Genomic DNA, 22,180 nt, shown 5'->3' on the forward strand with positions numbered 1-22,180 from the left:
ATGCCAGGACTTGTTGGCCATGGAAGAAGCATTCAACATATTCCAACAGGCTGATAATCAGCTTGGGAATCCTTCCACTACTTTTCCACTATCCCCTATAATGCTTTTAAGGTGGATTCTCCCAGCTCCCAGGATTCTCTGACCCTCAGGGAGCAGTGGGAACCTGGCACGAATCACTACTGGTCTCCACACTACTGGAGAAATTGCCTCTCTAGGGTTAAGGTGTGGGGGTGTTCCCCATGTCTGTGGGGGAGCCGCAATGTCCAAGGGGGGTATAAGAGGGAGACCTTAAACTTATCTTTGAGATCAAGCTGCCCTTTTTAAAGGGGGAACCCCAATCTTCGAGGATCAGGTCTTTAAGTCCCCATTCCAAAAAATTCTAAGTGTAAGAGAATTCAGTGAGACTCTCCCCAGACTCCAAAAAGTATTCTAAGTGTGGGTGAATTGTGAACTGAATTGCACCGACCTTCCCAGCAGGAGTCTCACCGGGTTTTCCTACTGGGACAACACTTAGACCGGAATTGTCCCGTTTCATACACCTCACAACCCCTGTCAGCGAGAATGGAGAATTTGGCACTCAGTCAAATCTCCGTTCACAGTAGTGGGACCGGAGAATCCCAGCTGCAGGTGAAGTCATAAAATTCTAGCCTTACAAATCTTTTGGGAGAATTGCACCCAATAACCGTTATTTCTGTGTAAATCCTATGTAATGAGAAGTTGGCAATGGTCCATTTTCAGATCCATAAATACTAGTGTGTGCTCAGCACACACACCGCCCGAGAGTCCTGAGGTCAGCCTGAAATTAGGCCTCAGGCCTCACTGTGAGCATGTCGAGGAGCTGCAGGCTGCTGCACGATTCCACATCAGGCTGCTTACTTCCCCAGCAGCAGCTGGACGGTATTTCCCAGGCATCCCGGGAGATGGGAAACTGAAGCGGTTGTCTCTGTGCCTCCTGACTTGGCAGTAATGACAACTACACAGTCCAGGCCCTACTGACACCTGAAGGGTGCCAAATGGAGTGGGATTGGTAACCATGTAGCAGAGTAAGGATCCAAAACAAGTGTTAGGACCCCTCCATGTGTAAGAAAGAAAAGGACTTTCAATTACTTAATATCCTTCTAAACCTCAGAATGTTCCCAAGCACTTTCTAGCCAATAGAGTACTTCTGAAGTTCAGGCACTGGAGTAATGTTAAGGTCCTAGCAACTGATTTAGGTGGCTGCTTAGGTGGCCGGTAAAGCAGTAAATGCCAAAAGTGGAGGGGGTGAGTGTAGAGTTAATGATGAAAACTCCAGTCCTACACCATGTGTAGATGTGGGTCAAATGTATTATTGAGGCCAGACCACTTTGTACCAGAGATAAAAGCAAAATACCGCAGATGCTGGAAGAGATAGGATCCTATGGTTCAGAAGGAGGCCATTCGGCCCAATGAGTCTGCACCGACCACGATCCCACCCAGGCTCTATTGCCTATGCATTTACCCTAGCTAGTCCCCCTGACACTAAGGGGCAATTTATCATGGCCAATCCACCTAACCCGCACATCATTGCAGTGTGGGAGGAAACCAGAGCACCCGGAGGAAACCCATGCGAGAATGTGCAAACTCCACACAGACAGTGACCCAAGCTGGGAATTGAACCCGGGTCCCTGGCACTTTGAGTCAGCAGTGCTAACTACTGTGCCACCGTGCCGCCCATAAGCAGGAATCTGAAACAAAAACAGAAAATTGCTGGAAAATCTCAGCAGACTGACAGCAGACATTTCGAGACTGGATGACTCTTCTTCAGAGCTCTGTTTGACATTGACGAAGGGTCATCCAGACTTGAAACATTGGCTGTATCCTCTCTCCACAGATACTATTAGATCTGCTGAGATTTTCCAGCATTTTCTGTTTTTGTGTCACTTTGTACCAGCCCTAAGTGCTTTGCACACTGCAGTGCAGGCCACCACAAGTCAACACAACATGGCCTGGAGAGCAGGACAAGAGCAAGGAGAAGGAAAAACAGACTCTGAGCTACAAGTTATTTCATATTATCCATGTAAACCTCTGGACAACAGTTCTTGATGTCAAACAAGCAAAATAATGTGGACACTGGAAATCTGAAACAAAAACAGAAAATGTTGGAAATACTCAGCAGGTCTGGCAGCATCAGTGGAGAGAGAAACGGGGTTAATGTTTCAAGTCTTTGTGACTCTTTAAAGCCCTGGAGAGAAGTCAAACTGACTCAAATTGTTAGCTCTGTTTCTCTCTCCAAAGATGCTGCCAGACCTGTTGAGTTTTCAATGTCAGATATGGTGTCAACTTTGCAAGGGGTTTGAGGATGAGGTAATTGACTCTGGGATGATAGGTTACCTAAACTTTCTCTCATTAGAAACCTAACAATTGTTGCAATCTTAGATGTATCACTGGACTCGTGCTAGTGCCAAAGAGCAAGACTGGGCTACAGGATAGTGTTGTGGTTTGTAACTATAATATAGGGCAGCAAAGTGATGCAATATATCAGACCACGCACAGACAGAGAAACTGAAATATTAAACAATTCATCTCTTGAAGCAGAACAAGCTTCTTCATCAATGTCCAGTGAAACGAGTGCTCCAATAAACACTAGATCCAAATTTTTCACATTAGTAAAGTTATGATTCATAAACTGTTGTTTATGTCAGGCATCCAGTATTATTAATACCACTGTAAATCAAGGAGTAGGCGGGGGAGGGAGGGTTAAAAAGTAAAGGGCCATCCTGTAGATTGAAAGCAATAGAGAAACAATGTTTTACTGGGTAAATAACCCAGGGAAATGGTAACACCGCTTTTGTGTTCAAATACACTCATTACACTAAAGAAGATCCTTTGACATTAAAAAGGTTTAGGTCACAATTCTCCCATCCTGCTACGCTAATTTTTTAGGGGGGGCCATCAGTGAGAGTGGGAGTGACTCTGCCATTGGGATCGATGAAGGCAGGAGGGAGGCCAATGATTGGGGCGGGCTAGGGTGGTGGGTGGATGGGTCTGTGCTGGGGGGGGTAGTCTGCCTGCGGGGGTGTCTGCACTGTGGGAGGATGGGGGGAGATTGGCACTGCAGGGGCAGGAAAGGCTGGAGATCGAGGCGGTCAGGGACTGGGAGAGGGGATCGAGGCTGGCCTAGGAATGGCCGGGGGGAGGGGGGGTGCTGCAATCGGGCTGTGGAGTGTTGGGGGTGGGGGGGGGGGTAGCATTGCGGGGGTCCCGGGCTGACCAGCGATCGGGCTGGCCAGCAAATGGGAGGCTGACACTTCAGGACCACTGCACATGCACAGAGACCCGCGGGTTTCATTTAGTCTGCACTTTGGTACCTATTCCCATCCCTGAAATCTAATGATATTTGCGCTGGTGGCTTCTCCATTGCACAAAGTGTGGGAGATCCTAGTGCGAACTCCCACTGAAATAAAACAGCGTGAATTACTCCAGTTTTCTGGCAAATTCAACATTTAGAATTTTTTTGGGAGAATTCTGGCCCAAATTTGGAAATGGTTTTTCATGCAGTCAGCAGTGTTCATTGCCACATATCTCATCAAACATGATCAGAAGCAATCGTTAAACCTCTCTCCCTCAAACCCCCTACCTTTGCCTCCCCTCCCATCCCCACTCAGCCCCCATTCATTCATCCCTCCTTCTTCTCCACTCTACCCACTTCCCCACCTGGATTTCGCCCAGTGTGAGAGAGCCACTCACACCTAACCCCCACCCCCCACTCCCTCCCCCCAGCTGCTGAACCCGGGACCCCATCCAGAACCCCTGCTCCCACTGACTCGCGCCTACAGCATGGACTACAAGTGAAATGCAAGTTTCCCTCCCTGTTTGGCTTCTATATTTGACATCTGACTAATGCAGTTGCATTTATTTGAGGAAGGTGTTAGGGGAGTGAATGTTGTGTAGACTCAGGAGTATTATTATGAGGGTAAGGTTATAAGACATGGGATCAGAGGGAACTCTGAGACAGGGGCCGGGATTTTCTGACAGCGAGGACAGAGAATTCGGCACTCAACCAAATCTCCGTTCACTGTAGCGGGACCAGAGAATCTCACTGGCATTAACATCCGGAAAATTCCACCCAGGGTTTGCTAATTGATTCAGAGGTAGGGATAGAGGGAATGTTGAAATATAAACTGAGAATGCTGGGAATACTCAGTAGGTCAGGCAGCATCTATGAAGAGTCAATGTTTCAGGAGTGTGACCTTGTATCAGAACACGATGAAAGATCATCGAAAGTAGAGACGTTGGCGGGCTTTCTTTACTACAGTGATGGCGTGGAGGGACCATAGTTGGATATCCAAATTTGTAGGTGGCAGTATTAAGACAGGCGATGAATCATGTAGCTGGGAGGGGTCTGGTGGCACAGAAGGTAGCATCGCTACCTCTCGACCAGAAGCTCCGGGTTTGAGTCGCTCTCCAGAACTTGTTGTCCATGGAAGGTGCATTCAGAATGCAGCCAAACGGATTAATGATCAGCTGGTAAATACTTCCAATACTGATGGCAGCCGGTAGTGTGAGAGTGTTTCTGGTCAGACATACTTCGTTTATGGGATGTGGGGGTTGCTGGTAAGGCCAGTGATTGTTGCCCATCCCTAATTGCCCTGAACTGAGTAGCTTTAAGAGTCAATCTGGAGTCACATGTAGGCCAGACCAGGTAAGGATGGCAGATTTCCTTCCCTAAAGAACATTAGTGAACCAGATGGGTTTTTCTGACAATTGACAATGGTCGTTGTTAGACTTTTAATTCCAGATTTTTATTGAATTTAAATTTCACCATCTGCCACGGTAGGATTTGAACTCGGTTCCTCACAGCAATACCCTGGCTCTCTGCATTACTAGCTCAGTGACAATATCCCTAGGCCACTGAGGGTATTGACAAACCATTGTAGTACTTTGCCAAGCATAAGCATGAACCGATCCAATGGAAGTCCATGGTCACCACCACCCTCCTAGAACCTGGTACCTGGAGGAGGAGATGGGAGGAAGATTTTAAAAGGGACACAGTGAATGGGCAAAACTATGACAAAGGAAGTTCAATAAGGTCATCCACTTTGAATCCAAGAAAGGGAAATCAGAAGACGTTCTTCATGCTGAGAGATGGGGGACTTTGGAGGAGCAAAGAGAATCAGGCATCGATGTATGCATATCACTAAAAGCTAGTGCACAGGCATAAGTAATCAAAAAGGTGAATGGATTTTGACATTCTCCTCAGTTATATCTAGCCTTGTTCAGATTCCATCCGCAGTAATGAGTTCAGGTTTGGATATTGAACCTCAGAAGGATACATTGGCTTTGGAGGGGGTGGAACATATTCACCAGAATGACGCCAGGGCTTCGAGAGTTCAATTCTGAGGACAGGTTGCATAAAGCTACTTTGTATTTGCTTGTTTTTAGGAATGTTGAGGTGAGATCTAATCGAGGTGTTTAAAATGACAAAGTGACGGTGGCACAGTGGTTGGCATTGTTGCCTCACAGCGCCAGAGACCTGGGTTCAATTCTGGTCTCGGGTCACTGTCTGTGTGGAGTCTGCATGTTCTCCAAGTGTCTGCGTGGGTTTCCTCCGGGTGCTCCTGTTTCCTCACACAGTCCGAAGATGTGCGTGTTAGGTTGATTGGCTATGCTAAATTGCCCCTTAATGTCAGGGGGATTAGCAGGGTAAATACATGGGGTTACGGGAATAGGGCGTGAGTGGGATTGTTGACAGTGCAGACTCGATGGGCTGAATGGCTTCCTTCTGCACTGTAGGGATTCTATGATTCTATGATGCATTTGGGTCAACATAGAGAAACCATTTCTTCAAGAGAAAGAGACTTAATGTTAATATTAAATGCAGGTCATGAAACCAGACAACACTTTCAGGTGGAGGATGTTCAGAATCCTCTCACCAAAGAGTTGGATACGCTGCTTAGATTCAGCTGGGATTTCCAAGACTGGGATAGATAGAATTTTATTTGGTTGGACTGATGGACTGGATGGCAGAACAGGCTCAAGGGGCTGAATGGCCTACTCTTGTTTCTATATTTGAAGAGAAAAGAGAGCCAATTGCCCAGGCTGTTCTCACGCACAGCCTTAAGACCAGCAGAAGGTTAACACTGGGACTGGAATTGGTCCAGAACATGGGAGATTTTAAACAGGAAAACGCTGGATAATCTCAGCAGGCCTGGCAGCATCTGTGGGGAGGGGAACAGAGTTAATGGCCGGAATTCTCCGGTCTCGCAAGCCCTGCTACTGCTGCCAGCAAGAATAGGGTATTTGGCGCTCAGTCAAATCTCCATTAATTGCAACGGGACTGGAGAATCCCAGCCATGGGTGAGATCAGAGAATTCCGGCTAACATTTCAGGTCAATGACTTTTCATGTTTTGTGTCAGATTTTCAGTATCTCAGCTTTTTTATTGCAGAACATGTGCAAATTAGACCTTCACCATCAACAATCTTTAGCCATATATAGACACTTAAAATTCCCTGCACTGTGATCCTGGACGGTTGTGTTAGCCCCTGGGAGCCATTTTAGCAACATCTCTGGCACCTGGCCCAGCCCATCTCCAGACTGGATGGAGTCGAAAGGGGACTCGGAAGATGATAGCTAACCTCCTTCACCCATAAATCTGGTGCTACACTGATCCAGCCCTTGTACAAGCCCTGGGGAGAAGACCAGGACTATTGCCTCCCTCGGACATCACTGACGGGTGGGACCCTTTTGGACGTTGTATTAGCCACAATTAATATGCCAGGGCCTGGAGTGGGAGCTAGCTCCTCAGCAAGTCCACGCCGCCATTTCTCTTCCTAAAGGAGAATTTGCAGTTTCACAAGAACATTCCTGGAATCCCAGGAGAGCAGTATAAATATCTCTCTGCCATTCCCCCCAGAGATTCACTCTTCTCCTAACAGAGCTACAGATTGAGACAAGAAACTTCCCCCCCTCCACCCCACCCCACCCCAACCCTCCCCGACCCCTCCACCCCTCCCCCCACCTACCCTCTACACCACCCCCACCCCTCCGCCACACCCCCAGCCAAGGAACATTGACATAAATTACACAGTGTGCTAAAAGTGGAGAATGCTATAAAATGATTGAGATAAGGGGAGGGATGGAGGGTGCGGGGGGTGGGGGGGGGGGGGGGGGGGGGGTGGGGAGAGTTAAATGGAACAAGTTGTTTAGCACACAGTGTCTGCTCTTTCACTGACATTATTGGACTGTTTGACCTTGTCAGGCATCATGAGTGGGAAATGTCGGAACGACACTGAGGGAAGCAAATCATGTGAAATCTTTGGATGGTGTCCAGCTGAAAATGATCATCATGTTTCAAAGTAAGTATTGTCTGACTGCAGGCCTGTGGTAACCTTTGTGTTACTCCCGACAGAGAAATATTGTCCTGGTATCGAAACCACATCCATTTTCTTCCTGTTTACCATCACCAAAGAAATTCAACACAAAGAAATATGTTGTGCTGAGGCCATACTGAGCTTTTCAAATGATTAAGCTTTTGATCCTGTGTTCAAACTCGCTTAAAAATTAACTCTCTCCATCACCAAACGCACATGAAGTGTACCATCTCCAAGAAGCACTGAGGGACTCACTATGGCTCCTTACGCAGCACCTTCCAAACTCATGACCACTACCATCTAGGACAAGAGCTGCAGATACATGGGAGCACCACCAACTGGAGGTTCCCCTCCAAGTCACCATCCTGACATAGAAATATATCACTGTTCCTTCACTGTCACTAGGTCAAAATCCTGGAACCCCCTCCCTAACAGCACTGTGGGTGTATCGACACTACGGGGATTGCAGTGGCTCAAGAAGGCAGCTCACCATCACCTTCTCAAGGGGCAGTTTGGGTTAGGCAATAGATGCTGGCTGAGCCCAAGATAATCCCGTCCCAACTGATGATTTTACTATACAGTGCTGCAGACCGCACTCTCTCGCTCTCTCACACACACACTTTCTTTCAGACATAAACACACTCTCTCTCTCACACACACACACTCTCTCACACATGCATGCTCTCTCCCTCACACACACGCTCTCTCTCACACACACGCTCTCTCTCACACACACGCTCTCTCTCACATACACGCTCGCTCTCTCACACACGCTCTCTCACACACGCTCTCTCTCACACATGCTCGCTCTCTCACACATGCTCGCTCTCTCACACACGCTCTCTCTCACACACACGCTCGCTCTCTCACACACGCTCTCTCCCACACGCTCTCTCTCACACATGCTCGCTCTCTCACACATGCTCGCTCTCTCACACACACTCGCGCTCTCACACATGCTCGCACTCTAACACATGCTCACTCTCTCACACACGCTCGCGTTCCCACACACGCTCGCTCTCTCACACATGCTCGCTCTCTCACACACACACTCTCACTCACATACACACACTCTCTCACACACATGCTCTCTCCCACACAGGCTCTCTTTCACTCACTGACTCTCTCACACACATGCTCTCTCCCACACAGGTTCTCTCTCACACACGTGCTCTCTCTCACACACGCGCTCTCGCTCTCTCTCACACATGCGCTCTCTCTCACACACGCGCTCTCTCTCACACACGCGCTCTCTCTCACACACGCGCTCTGTCTCACACACATGCTCTCTCACACACACATGCTCTCTCACACACACACACACACGCTCTCTCACACACACACACGCTCTCTCACACACATGCTCTCACACACGCTCTCTCACACACACACGCTCTCTCGCACACATATGCTCTCTCACACACACGCTCTCTCACACACACACACACACACATGCTCTCTCTCTCTCACACACACATGCTCTCACACATACACATGCTCTCTCTCTCACACACACTCACGCTCTCACACAAAGAACAAAGAGAACAAAGAACAAAGAAAATTACAGCACAAGAACAGGCCCTCCAAGCCTGCACCAACCATGCTGCCCGACTGAACTGAAACCCCCTACCCTTCTGGGGACCATTTCCTTCTATTCCCATCCTATTCACGTACTTGTCAAGACGCCCCTTAAAATCACTATTGTATCTGCTTCCACTACCTCCCCTGGGCAGCGAGTTCCAGGCACCTACCACCCTCTGTGTAAAAGATCTGCCTCGTAGATCTCCTTTAAACCTTGCCCTCGCACCTTAAACATGTGCCCAATAGTAATTGACTCTTCCACCCTGGGAAAAAGCTTCTGACTATCCACTCTGTCCATGCTCCTCATAATCTTGTAGACTTCTATCAGGTCTCCCCTCAACCTCCGTCGCTCCAGTGAGAACAAACCAAGTTTCTCCAACCTCTCCTCGTAGCTAATGCCCTCCATACCAGGCAACATCCTGGTAAATCTTTTCTGTACCCTCTCCAAAGCCTCCACATCTTTCTGGTAATGTGGCGAACAGAACTAAACACTACATTCCAAGTGCCCTAACTAAGTTTGTATAAAGCTGCAACATGACATGCCAATTTTTAAACTCAATACCCCGGCCGATGAAGGCAAGCATGCCCATATGCCTTTTTGACTACTTTCTCCACCTGCGTTGCCACTTTCAGTGACCTGTGAACCTGTACACCCAGATCCCTTTGCCTATCAATACTCTTAAGGGTTCTGCCATTTACTGTATATTTCCTATCTGTATTAGACCTTCCAAAATGCATTACCTCACATTTGTCTGACTTAAACTCCATCTGCCATCTCTCCGCCAAAGCCTCCAAGCAATTTATATCCTGCTGTATCCTCTGACGGTCCTCATCGCTATCTGCAAATTCACCAACCTTTGTGTCGTCCACAAACTTACTAATCAAACTAGTTACATTCTTCTCCAAATCATTCATATATATTACAAACAGCAAAGGTCCCAGCACTGATCCCTGAGGAATGCCACTTGTCACAGCTCTCCATTCAGAGATGCACACTTCCACTGCTACCCTCTGTCTTCTATGACCGAGCCAGTTCTGTATCCACCTTGCCAACTCATCTCTGATCCCATGCAACTTCACTTTCTGCGCCAGTCTGCCATGAGGGACCTTGTCAAAGGCTTTACTGAAGTCCATGTAGACAACATCCACTGCCTTACCCTCATCAATCATCTTTGTCAGTTCCTCGAAAAACTCAATCAAGTTAGTAAGACATGACCTCCCCTTCACAAAACCATGTTGCCTCTCACTAATACGTCCATTTATTTCCAAGTGGGAGTAAATCCTGTCTCGAAGAACCCTCTCCAATAATTTCCCTACCACTGATGTCAGGCTCACCAGTCTATAATTACCTGGATTATTCTTGCTACCCTTCTTCACACGCTCGCTCTCTCACACACGCTCGCTCTCTTACACACACTCGCTCTCTCACACACGCTCGCTCTCTCACACATGTCTCTCTCACACACACACTCTCTCACACACACGCTCTCTACCTCACACACACGCTCTCTATCTCACACACACACTCTCTCACATACACACACTCTCCCTCACACACACACTCTCTCTCTCATACACACTCTCTCTCACACACACTCACTCTCTCCGCTGATGATCTCCACTGATTCTGCTAGTGGACACAGGCAAGAAAGTCACTTCCTTCAGTAAGCGTGCAAGTACAGCAGGCAGTAAAGAAGACAAACGGTATGCTCACCTTCATAGCGAGAGGATTTAAGTATAGGGACAGGGATGTTTTGCTGCTATTGTTAGTGAGGCCACACCTGGAGTATTGCGTGCAGTTTTGGTATCCTTATCTGAGGAAAGATGTCCTATAGAGGGAGTACAGCAAAGATTCACCAGGCTGATCCCTGGGATGGCAGAACTGTCGTATGAGGAGAGCCTGAGTTGGTTAGGATTATATTCACTGGAGTTTAGAAGAGTGAGAGGTGATCTCATAGAAACTTTCAAAATTCTAACAGGATTAGACAGGGTAGATTCAGAAAGAATGTCCCAATGGTGGGGGAGTCCAGAACTAGGGGTCATAGTTTGAGGATAAGGGGTAAACCTTTTAGGACTGAGGTGAGGGGAAATTTCTTCACCCAGAGGGCGGTGAATGTGTGAAATTCACTACCACAGAAAGTAGTTGAGGCCAAAACATTGTCTGATTTCGAGAAGAAATTAGATATAGCTCTTGGGGCTAATGGGATCAAGGGATATGAGGGGAAGGGGGATCAGGATATTGAATTCGATGATCAGCCATGATCAAAATGAATGGCAGAGCAGACTCGAAGGGCCGAATGGCCTACTCCTGCTTCTAGTTTCTATGTTTCTATGTAAGGCGGTTTGCTCCCGATACTGAACCTTCTCTCCAATCTCCCCCTCCACCCCATCTAGTCCACCACTGTTGATGGCTGCAGAGAACTTCACCATTTTTATCAAGAATGCAATCACTTTCACAGCTTTTGGTGTTTCAAGGTATGTTCGGAAACATTCTATTTTTATTACTCACAATCTTGAAGATGGTGATTAGAAAAAAGCCGTGTATTTTCAGCTTTACCGAAAGCTCTGTTTTCCAGGCGGAATATAGTGGAATCAGTAACCAAAGAGGTTCTGAAAAATTGCACCTACCATAAGGTCCATGATCCGCTCTGCCCTGTGTTTCGTTTGGGATACATTGTTGAAGAAATTAAAGAGAATTTCTCTGCCTTGGCATACAAAGTAAGTCTGGGTTCTTACCATGGGCACTGGCCCCAATTAACTAAGAAAGCTGAAATGGGCATTGGACAGTAATAGTTGGCATGATCCATACTGCACCAAATAGAAACATAGAAAATCGGAGCAGGAGGAGGCCATTCGGCCCTTTAGGTCTGCCCCGCCATTGATAATGATCATGGCTGATCATCCAACTCAGTAACCTGTTCCCACCTTCCCTTTGATCACCTCGCCCCATATCTAACTCCTTCCTGAAAACACATACGCCAGAATTCTACCACCTCGTCCTCCATGGAATCAGAGCGGAAATGTCTGTTGGTCTCGGGCAGGAATTTCTGGTCTCGCTCGAGCGAGGATGTAAAATCTCACCCATTATGTTTTACCCTCAACTTCTTCCTGTGGTAACGACTTCCACAAGCTCTGGGTGAAGAAATTTCTCCTCATCTCTGTCCTAAATGATCTACCCTGTATCCTCAGACTGTGACCCCTGGTTCTGGACACCCCCACCATCAGGAGCATCCTTCCTTCATCTACCCTGTCCTGTCCCATTAGAATTTTATATGTTTCTATGAGATCACCCCTCATTCTTCTAAACTCCAGTGAATATAATCCTAACCAACTCAATCTCTCCTCATATGTCAATCCCACTCTCCCAAAAATCAGTCTGGTAAACCTTCTCTCCACTCCCTTCATAGTAAGACCATCCTTCTTCAGATAAGGAGACCAAACTGCATACAATATTCCAGATGTGGCCCCACCAAGGCCCTGTATAATTGCAGTAAGACATCCCTACTCCTGTTCTCAAGTTTTCTCGTTATGAAGGCCAACATACCATTTGGCTTTTTTACTGACTGCTGCACGTGCATGCTTGTCTTCAGTGACTGGTGCACGAGGACATCCAGGTCTCATTACACCTTCCCCTCTCCTAATTTATGGCCATTCAGATAATCTGTCTTCCCAATTTTGCTACCAAAGTGGATAACTTCACATTTATCCACAGCATACTGCATCTGATAATGCAATTACCCACTCACTCAGTCTGTCTAAATCACACTGAAGAATCTCTGCCTCCTCCTCACAGGTTACCCTCCCACCCAGCTTTGTGTCATCTGTAAATTTGGAGACATTACATTTAGTTCCCTCATCTAAATCATTAATATATATTGTGAACAGCTAGGGTCCCAGCACTGATCCCTGCAGTACCCCACTAGTTACTGCCTGCAATTTGGAAAAAGACCAGTTTATTCCTACTTTTTGTTTCCTGCCTGCCAACCAGTTTTCTATCCATCTCAATGCACTATTCCCAAATTTTACACCTAATCTCTTATGTGGGACCTCTTCGAAAGTCATCTGAAAATCCAAATAAACCACATCCACTGACTCCCCCTTATCAACTCTACTAGTGATATCCTTGAAGAATTCCAGTAGATTTGTCAAGCATACCCTTTTGTAAATCCAAGCTGATTCTATTCAATCCTGCCAGTGTTTTCCAAGTGCTCTGCTATTACAGGTTGCATTCTGCAACCTCGTCCACAGCGGGGATTCTCCTGTCCTGCTGCAGTGAATGTAGATTTGGCTGAGCGCCAAATTTTCCATTCCTGCTGGCAGGGGTGGCAGGGTGTGGACGGCCGGAGAATTCAAGCCTAAATCTTTGATAATGGACTCTAGCATTTTCCTCACTACCTCTGCACTCCCTTTTTAAATAGTGAGGTTACATTAGCTACCCTCCAATCTGTAGGAACTGTTCCAGAGTCTACAGAATGTGCAAGATGACCACCAATGCATCCACTATTTCTCGGGCCACTTTCTTAAGTACTCTGGGATGTAGATTATGAGGCCCTGGAGGTTTATCGGGCTTCAGTCCCATCAGTTTCCCAACCCCATTTCTCTACTAACACTGATCTCCTTCAGTTCCTCCCTCACACTAAACCCTCTGTTCCCCAACATTTCTGGTATCTTATTTGTGTCCTCCTTTGTGAAGACAGAACCAAAGTATGTATTGAGTTGGTCAGCCATTTCTTTGTTCCCCATTATAAATTCCCCTGTTTCTAACTGTAAGGATCCTATATTTGTCTTCACCAATTTGTTTCTCCTAACATTGCTATTGAAGCTTTTACAGTCAGTTTTTTATGTTCCCACAAGCTTACACTCGTACTTTGTTTTCCCGTTCTTAATCAATCTCTTTGTCCTCCTTTGCTGAATAGAGTAACAGAACCTGTAAGTGAGACCACTCTTTAATATTCCCTCATCAATAACACTGTGGGTGCACGTGGACTGCAGCGATTCAAGAAGGCAGCTCACCACCACCTTCCCAAGGGCAATTAGGAATGGGCAATAAATGCAACACAGTGGCAAGTTGTTAGCACTGCTGCCGTACGGTGCCAGGGAGCAAGGTTCAATTCCGGCCTCGAGTGACTGTCTGTGTGGAGTTTGTACATTCTCCCCGTATCTGCGTGGGTTTCCTCCGGGTGCTCCGGTTTCCTCCCACACTCCAAAGATGTGCGGGTTAGGTCAATTGGCCATGGTAAATGCGTGGGGTTATGAGGTGAGGGTGGGTGAGAGGGTCTGGATAAGATGCTCTGTCCGAGAATTGGTGCAAATTCGATGGGCTGAACGGCCTCCTTCTGCACAGTAGGGATTATGTGATTCTATGATTCTAGCCAGTGATGCTCACAGTCCATGAAAGAATATTTGAAAAATATGGTGATGTGATTATGCTAACACTGTGTTTCTGTTGAAGGGGGGTGTGATCGGTATTGTGATAACCTGGGATTGTGACCTGGATTGGCCAGAGAAATTATGTATACCCACCTACAACTTCCATCAGCTTTATGGGGGTTTAGGCAAGGAGAAAGTATCAACAGGGTTTAACTTCAGGTAAGAGCCTCACAATTTGAAGGAGCTTGTGTTTAGTGAAATGCTGTGGCAGGTTGCTGGGTAGCACAGTGTGTTGACATCATGCGCCATCATCCTATTCAGCTCTGTCAATCCACATTGCTTGGGGCCCAGTTACAGTCAGACCAGACTGAAAAGCCTTGCTTTAAGGAGAGATCAGAGGAGCTGGGTGCATAGAGGTCCCGGTCTCGTTTGGGAGATGCTTGGCATCATAGAGTCATAGTCATAGAGTTGTAGAGCCATACAGCACAGAAAAAGGCCCTTCCGCCCACTGTGCTGGTCAAAAGACAAACCACCTAACTATTCTAAACCCATTTTTCAGCATTTGGCCCATAGCCTTGCAAGTGTGCATCTAAATACTTCTCAAATGTTGTGAAGGTCTCTGCCTCCACCACCCTTTCAGGCAGTAGGTTCCAGACTCCCACCACCCTCCGGGTAAAAAGGTTTTTCCTCACATCCCCTCCAAACCTCTTGCCCCTTGCCTTAAATCTATGCCCCCTGGTTATTGATCCGTCCACCAAGGGGAAAAGTTTCTTCCTGACTACTCTATCTATGCCCCTCATTTTCTCCATCTCAATCATATTTCCCACTTGGTCTCCAATGCTCCAAGGAAAACAATCTCAGTCTATCCAATCTCTCTTCATCACTAAAACTCTCCAGCAGATTTCCTTCCCTAAAACACATTAGTAAACCAGATAGGTTTTTACAACAATGTACAATGGTTTCATGGTCATCATTAGACTTTAATTCCAGGTATTTTATTGAGCTTTTTAAAAGTTTTTACCATCTGCTGTGGTGGGATTTGATCACTGAGCATTAACCTGGGCTTCTGGATTACTAGTGACAATACCATCATGCCATCATGCCACTGTCTCCCTTATACTTCCCCATATCCCTGCAATATTTCCTGCCTCAAGAATTCATTGAAGTGAATCTATTTCCAGCACAGTTATTCCAGTCAGTTATTACAAAGAACAAAGAACAATACAGCACAGGAACAGGCCCTTCGGCCCTCCAAGCCCGCGCCGCTCCCCGGTCCAGGATTGAATCCTGAATCCAGGATCCCCGCCCAATTTTCCAGCCTATCTACATACCAATATCCTATCCTCCGAGCTGTCCCTCACAGCTACGATGCTTTGTTCATTACAACCTATTAACTCACCCCCACCCCCCCATTCCAGACCATGTGATCTCCAGGGAGAGGCGAAAACCCAGAGTGAAAAACCCCAGGGCCAATATGGGGAAAAGAAAAATCTGGGAAATTCCTCTCCGACCCCCTGAGGCGATCGAAACGAGTCCAGGAGATCACAATGGCCCTGATCGGAAAATGCTTCCCAACCCTAGTCATTTCCACTTCCACGAACACCATATGAATTCCCTGCCCCCGAGACAGGTTCCCAACTATCCGCAGTCTCGCTCTGTACTGGCACCAGCAAGATGATCATAGAATGAAGCCTTGAAACGAGAAACCAGGAACAATTAGCCCGCGCCGCTCCCTGGTCCAAACTAGACCACTCTTTTGTATCCCTCCATTCCCACTCCGTTCATATAGCTGTCTAGATAAGTCTTAAACGTTCCCAGTGTGTCCGCCTCCACCACCTTGCCCGGCAACACATTCCAGGCCCCCACGACCCTCTGTGTGAAATATGTCCTTCTGATATCTGTGTTAAACCTCCCCCCCTTCACCTTGAACCTATGACCCCTCGTGAACGTCACCACCGACCCGGGGAAAAGCTTCCCACCGTTCACCCTATCTATGCCTTTCATAATTTTATACACCTCTATTAAGTCTCCCCTCATCCTCCGTCTTTCCAAGGAGAACAACCCCAGTTTCCCCAATCTCTCCTCATAACCAAGCCCCTCCATACCAGGCAACATCCTGGTAAACCTCCTCTGTACTCTCTCCAAAGCCTCCACGTCCTTCTGGTAGTGTGGCGACCAGAACTGGACGCAGTATTCCAAATGCGGCCGAACCAACGTTCTATACATCTGCAACATCAGACCCCAACTTTTATACACTATGCCCCGTCCTATAAAGGCAAGCATGCCATATGCCTTCTTCACCACCTTCTCCACCTGTGACGTCACCTTCAAAGATCTGTGGACTTGCACACCCAGGTCCCTCTGCGTCTCTACACCCTTTATGGTTCTTCCATTTATCGTGTAGCTCCTCCCTACATTATTCCCACCAAAATGCATCACTTCGCATTTATCAGGATTGAACTCCATCTGCCATTTCCTTGCCCAAATTTCCAGCCTATCTATATCCTTCTGTAGCCTCTGACAATGTTCCTCACTATCTGCAAGTCCTGCCAGTTTTGTGTCGTCCGCAAACTTACTGATCACCCCAGTTACTCCTTCTTCCAGATCATTTATATAAATCACAAACAGCAGAGGTCCCAATACAGAGCCCTGCGGTACACCACTAGTCACAGGCCTCCAGCCGGAAAAAGACCCTTCCACTACCACCCTCTGTCTTCTATGACCAAGCCAGTTCTCCACCCATCTAGCCACCTCCCCCTTTATCCCATGGGATCCAACCTTTTTCACTAGCCTACCATGAGGGACTTTGTCAAACGCTTTACTAAAGTCCATATAGACAACATCCACGGCCCTTCCTTCGTCAACCATTTTGGTCACTTCTTCAAAAAACACCACCAGGTTCGTGAGGCATGACCTCCCTCTCACAAAACCATGTTGACTATCGTTAATGAGTTTATTCCTTTCTAAATGCACATACATCCTATCTTTAAGAATCTTCTCCAACAACTTCCCCACCACGGACGTCAAGCTCACCGGCCTATAATTACCCGGGTTATCCTTCCTACCCTTCTTAAATAACGGGACCACATTGGCTATCCTCCAATCCTCTGGGACCTCACCTGTGTCCAGTGACGAGACAAAGATTTGCGTCAGAGGCCCAACGATTTCACCTCTCGTCTTCCTGAGCAGCCTTGGATAGATTCCATCAGGCCCTGGGGATTTGTCAGTCTTTATATTCTCTAACAAACCTAACACTTCCTCCTTTGTAATGGAGATTTTCTCCAACGGTTCAACACTCCCCTCCGAGACACTCCCAGTCAACACATGCTCTCCTTTGTGAATACCGACGCAAAGTATTCATTTAGGATCTCCCCTACCTCTTTGGGCTCCAAGCATAAGTCCCCACTTTTGTCCCTGAGAGGTCCGATTTTTTCCCTAACAACCCTTTTGTTCCTAACGTATGAATAAAATGCCTTGGGATTCTCCTTAATCCTGTCTGCCAAGAACATTTCGTGACCCCTTTTTGCTCTTCTAATTCCCCGTTTGAGTATTTTCCTACTTTCATTGTACTCCTCCGTCTTGGTATTACATTCCAAATCCACACTAGTTATTGTATGAAAGCTCCAATAGTGACCCTGACATTGTCACAACCATTCAATCCAACAATCTCTCTTTCTTTCCATCTTTCTAACATATCTTCACCCATTCTGTTACCTGCCTCCAATTCTACACACCTTGTAATTGTCACAGAGTCAGAGAGGTTTACAGCATGGAAACCGGCCCTTCGGCCCAACTTGTCCATGTCACCCAGTTTTTACCATTAAGCTAGTCCCAATTGCCCCCGTTTGGCCCATATCCCTCTATACCCATCTTACCCATGTAACTGTCTAAATGCTTTTTAAAAGACAAAGTTGTACCCGACTCTACTACTGCCTCTGGCAGCTCGTTCCAGACACTCACCACCCTCTGTGTGAAAAAACTGCCTCTCTGGACACTTTTGTATCTCTCACCTTAAACCTATGCCATCTAGTTCCAGACTCCCTTACCTTTGGGAAAAGGTGTTGACCTGATCTATGCCCCTCATTATTTTATAGACCTCTATAAGATTACCCCTAAGTCTCCTATGCTCCAGGAAAAAAAGTCCCAGTCTATCCAACCACTCCTTATAACTCAAACCATCAAGTCCCAGTAGAATCCTAGTAAATTTTGTATGGGATCCTTGCAAACAGCTTTTAAAAATCCATGTACATGTCATCGGTTGTTCCTCCATTATCCAGGACTTTTGATATGTTGTAAAAGAACCCCACCAGATTTGTTAGAGATAACCCTCGAATCATAAATTCATGGTGGGTCCCCTTAATTAAACTGTTTCCAATCAATCACTTATTCTGATGCTTGCAATGGAATGCTATGTGACGGTACTGTGCCTTTAAGAAATGCTCTGTGGTGTCTGGCCCCTTTAAGGGGCCATTGGCCGATAGGGTCACATGACCCTGGAAAACCGGCCAAGATGTGGGTTCACCCTAACAAGTGCGGGCTTTTCCTTCAGATTGACACGGCATTGATAGGCAGCCACGAAGCTGCAAGACTCTGTAAGATAGCATGTTGTAAATAAAGCTTAGTTGTTTCATACTTAGCTGGTGATCCAAAGTTATTCGAAGTTCCTTCCTCTCTTTTTAAGAATGCTCTAATGCTTCACCTCCCAATTACCTGGTAATATCCTAAAATCGAGCGAACTTTGGAAAATATTGATTGAATATAAGCTTCCTCATTTATTTTGTTACAGCTTTGAATGAAAACCATTTGGACTAAAAGATTGCTTTGGTTTTAATCTCTTTTTTTTGTACCTTTCAGTACTTTATTCCTAATCAAAAAAGTCAATTCAGTCCAATCATAGTCCCCACATGAGGGACAAACCAGATCCAAGCCGACAAGATATCGCATCCCGTCTTGGGCTCGATCAAATCAGATCCAAGCTGACAGGATGAGGCATTGCACCCCCTCCCAGCTTGATCATCTTAACCAAAAGGCCGAGATAGCTTTGAAAAATTGCATCAGGTCAAACCTCAGTTTAACCTCAATGGCTACCCTGATCTTTCTACCCTAGCTTTGGAAACCCACAATCGCAGGCATCAGCACACCCCCAGTACAATGGGCTAGCTTCGTCCCCTGCCCGATCATTGACTCTCCCCTGGCAGCTAAGTATTTTAATTTTAATCCCATTATTTTATCCATTACAATTTTTCCATTTAACTTGATTCCCTTCATCAACCTGTTACCTCTGGTATTGTACCTTTCTCACTAATATATTAATACAAATCCTTTCTGTGACCTGAATCACAAACTTCCAAATGTACGCTTCAAAATGTACTCCATTGTCGGTAAAGCAGTCGTGGAGCTTTGAGATTATAATAGGCGCTGTAGCAATGCAAGTCTTTCTTTCTCTCCAGGTCATTCTGGGTTCAATAACATCTCCCGTGTTTCATTTCAAAGGTATGCTAAATACTATAAGGAAAACGGCACAGAAACGAGGGATCTTTACAAGGTCTTTGGAATTCGATTAGACATTATGGTCAATGGCAAGGTAAGGCGTTGGTTCTCAGGTGAAGGCTGTCAGCATTGGCAATGCAATTCAGATCTGACACTCGCTGACAATGGTAGTGAAGATAGCATAAATCACTTTCTACATTCACTTCATGGCATATCTTTGTCTTTCCCTTCACAAAACCTCCTGCGGGTTTTCCATTGAACAATTCAATCATTTCTTATGAGCAAGTGTGCTACATTTTGCCAAGTTGACCTGGATTTTCTGTTGGTTGGCTGGTGGGACTCCAAGAACCACAAAACAATTGTCACCTCATTAGCCAGCTCCGGAACCAAATTGAGTTCTCAGGAAGATCAGCATGGTGTTACTGCATCGAGAACTTTGAATCTACTATTTTGTCTTGAGACAATCATTTGTTTCCAATTCATTCATCAGTACAGACACATTTAAACAAAAACTCCTGTATGAACTGTTATGTTCTGGGGGTTTTGTGTTCATTACTTCCTTTGGATTCAGTGCCACAAATCTCCTATAAGGGAATCTCATCTCTCCAACAAACAAGGCTGAGCCTTTTTCTGCCAATATTTCAGGGAGCGTAATGAAATTTGGGATCAAATAGAGAAAGCCTGTTACTGTACTCACTGCATTCTATAATGAGTTGCCTCCCTCTTCCACTGATGTAACAAATACACTCTATCCAATTGATACTCAGACAATAAGTCAAATATATCTAACATTCAACAGGTTAATGAACAGTATTCAATACAAATGCAGTCTTTATTGTAATTCATGAACTGTAAGCTCTTCCATGAAGCAACTCTGGTGTACTGTGTGAATGCATGCCAGTGTAATGGAAAGGTGCTCAGCAGAGGAAAGGTTAATGCGGGACTGGGGAATGGCACTGTGTATGGTATGATGTGTCGAATCACATGGTAATAAACCCTGAGAGAACACTCCAGAAGCAGCCTAGCTGCATGAAGAAGCAGCACCATGCATGACAGTAACCCAAGTTCTGTAAATAGTTAAAGACTAACAATATTGTTCATGTTTAAACATACAATGATATCATCATTGAGACATCTAAAGAACTCATTACAACAAAATCCACAAAGGCAATTGTCCCAAATTATCTCTCAATATAGATTCATTTTTGAAACAGAGCTGACCACTTATGTGAAAAAAATGTTACCAATGTCATATAACTTGCAGTAAAGTCAAAGATGGCTTGTTGTAGCTTCAGCAATGAACAATTTATTGTTAATATATTATATACTTACATGGGGTGGCACAGTGGTTAGCACTGCTGCCTCACAGCACCAGGGACCTGGGTTCAATTCCAGCCTCGAGTGTCTGTTTTTGTGGAGTTTGCACTTTCTCCCCATATCTGCGTGGGTTTCCTCCGGGTGCTCCAGTTTCCTCCCACAGTCCAAAGATGTGCGAATTAGGTTGATTGGCCATGCTAAATTGTTCTTACCATCAAGGGGACTAGCAGGCTAAATATGTGGGGTTGAAGGGATAGGGTCTGGGTGGGATTGTTGTCGGTGTGGGTTCAATGGGCCGAAAGACCTCCTTCTGCACTGTAGGATTCTATGATTCTAAGATAAAGATTTAATGGAACAAATACACATCTACTCTTTTCTCTTTTTTTTATACTTTTCCAATTCAATCAAATCAAAGCTAATTCAGAGTCTCAACAAGTTGAGACATTTCAGATCCAGGCTGACAAGACAGGGCGAGCGACCAAACCACCCTGTCCTGGGCCTGATCTACATGAGCCAAGCTGATTGGAGAAGGGGGAGGTTCCTCCTCCAAGACTTGAGCTCATTTGCATCTTAGCCAAAAGGCCGAGATGCCGCTTTAAAAAATTGCTTCATATGAAACATATGAAGCTTCAGCGTAACCTAATGACCTCGACCAAGTGCGGCCGACCATGGGCTGCCTACCATACTACACTTGATCTTAGCCAAAAGGCCGAGAAGCACATTTCTCTAGGAAAACACTATAGAAATGATCCCTAAGAGTTTCTCTTCCCTGGCTCCAACTGAGGTTCCTCCCTGTCCCACTTTGTACACCCTTGCTCCTGATTGGCTCAGCTTACCTGCTGCCTCTCCATAGGGTCTAGCCTTAAAGGATCACCCCCTTAAAGAGGCCACGTTACCACATAGCTCCATCTCTCTCCTGGTTTCAAAGTGACCACTGAACTTTCTGTCCAAGGAGCCAGAGAAATCTATTAGTCAGACTGTTCTCAAAGATCAGAGCCATATCTTCAGCCCAGGCATAGCTGTCAAACAGAGGGCATCGATTACTTTGAATGGAATGGCTTGACACTCATCGATCCAGGCCATGTGCTT

General features: G+C 46.1%; 1 protein-coding gene across 2 annotated transcripts in view; it reads left to right on the top strand.

The window, feature by feature from the left end:
• p2rx1 (purinergic receptor P2X, ligand-gated ion channel, 1) overlaps window positions 1-22,180 on the top strand; it is a 96,139-nt gene that overhangs the window by 70,759 nt on the left and 3,200 nt on the right. For both annotated transcript variants that reach the window (XM_078225964.1, XM_078225963.1), the window contains 5 exons: window positions 7,222-7,318; window positions 11,309-11,389; window positions 11,491-11,632; window positions 14,367-14,503; window positions 19,778-19,868. In XM_078225964.1, coding sequence (XP_078082090.1) covers window positions 7,222-7,318; window positions 11,309-11,389; window positions 11,491-11,632; window positions 14,367-14,503; window positions 19,778-19,868 — 548 coding nt within the window. The remainder of the gene's footprint in view (window positions 1-7,221; window positions 7,319-11,308; window positions 11,390-11,490; window positions 11,633-14,366; window positions 14,504-19,777; window positions 19,869-22,180) is intronic.

This window comes from Mustelus asterias, chromosome 12 (genome assembly GCF_964213995.1).
Source record: "Mustelus asterias chromosome 12, sMusAst1.hap1.1, whole genome shotgun sequence".
Classification (NCBI taxonomy): Eukaryota; Metazoa; Chordata; class Chondrichthyes; order Carcharhiniformes; family Triakidae; genus Mustelus; species Mustelus asterias.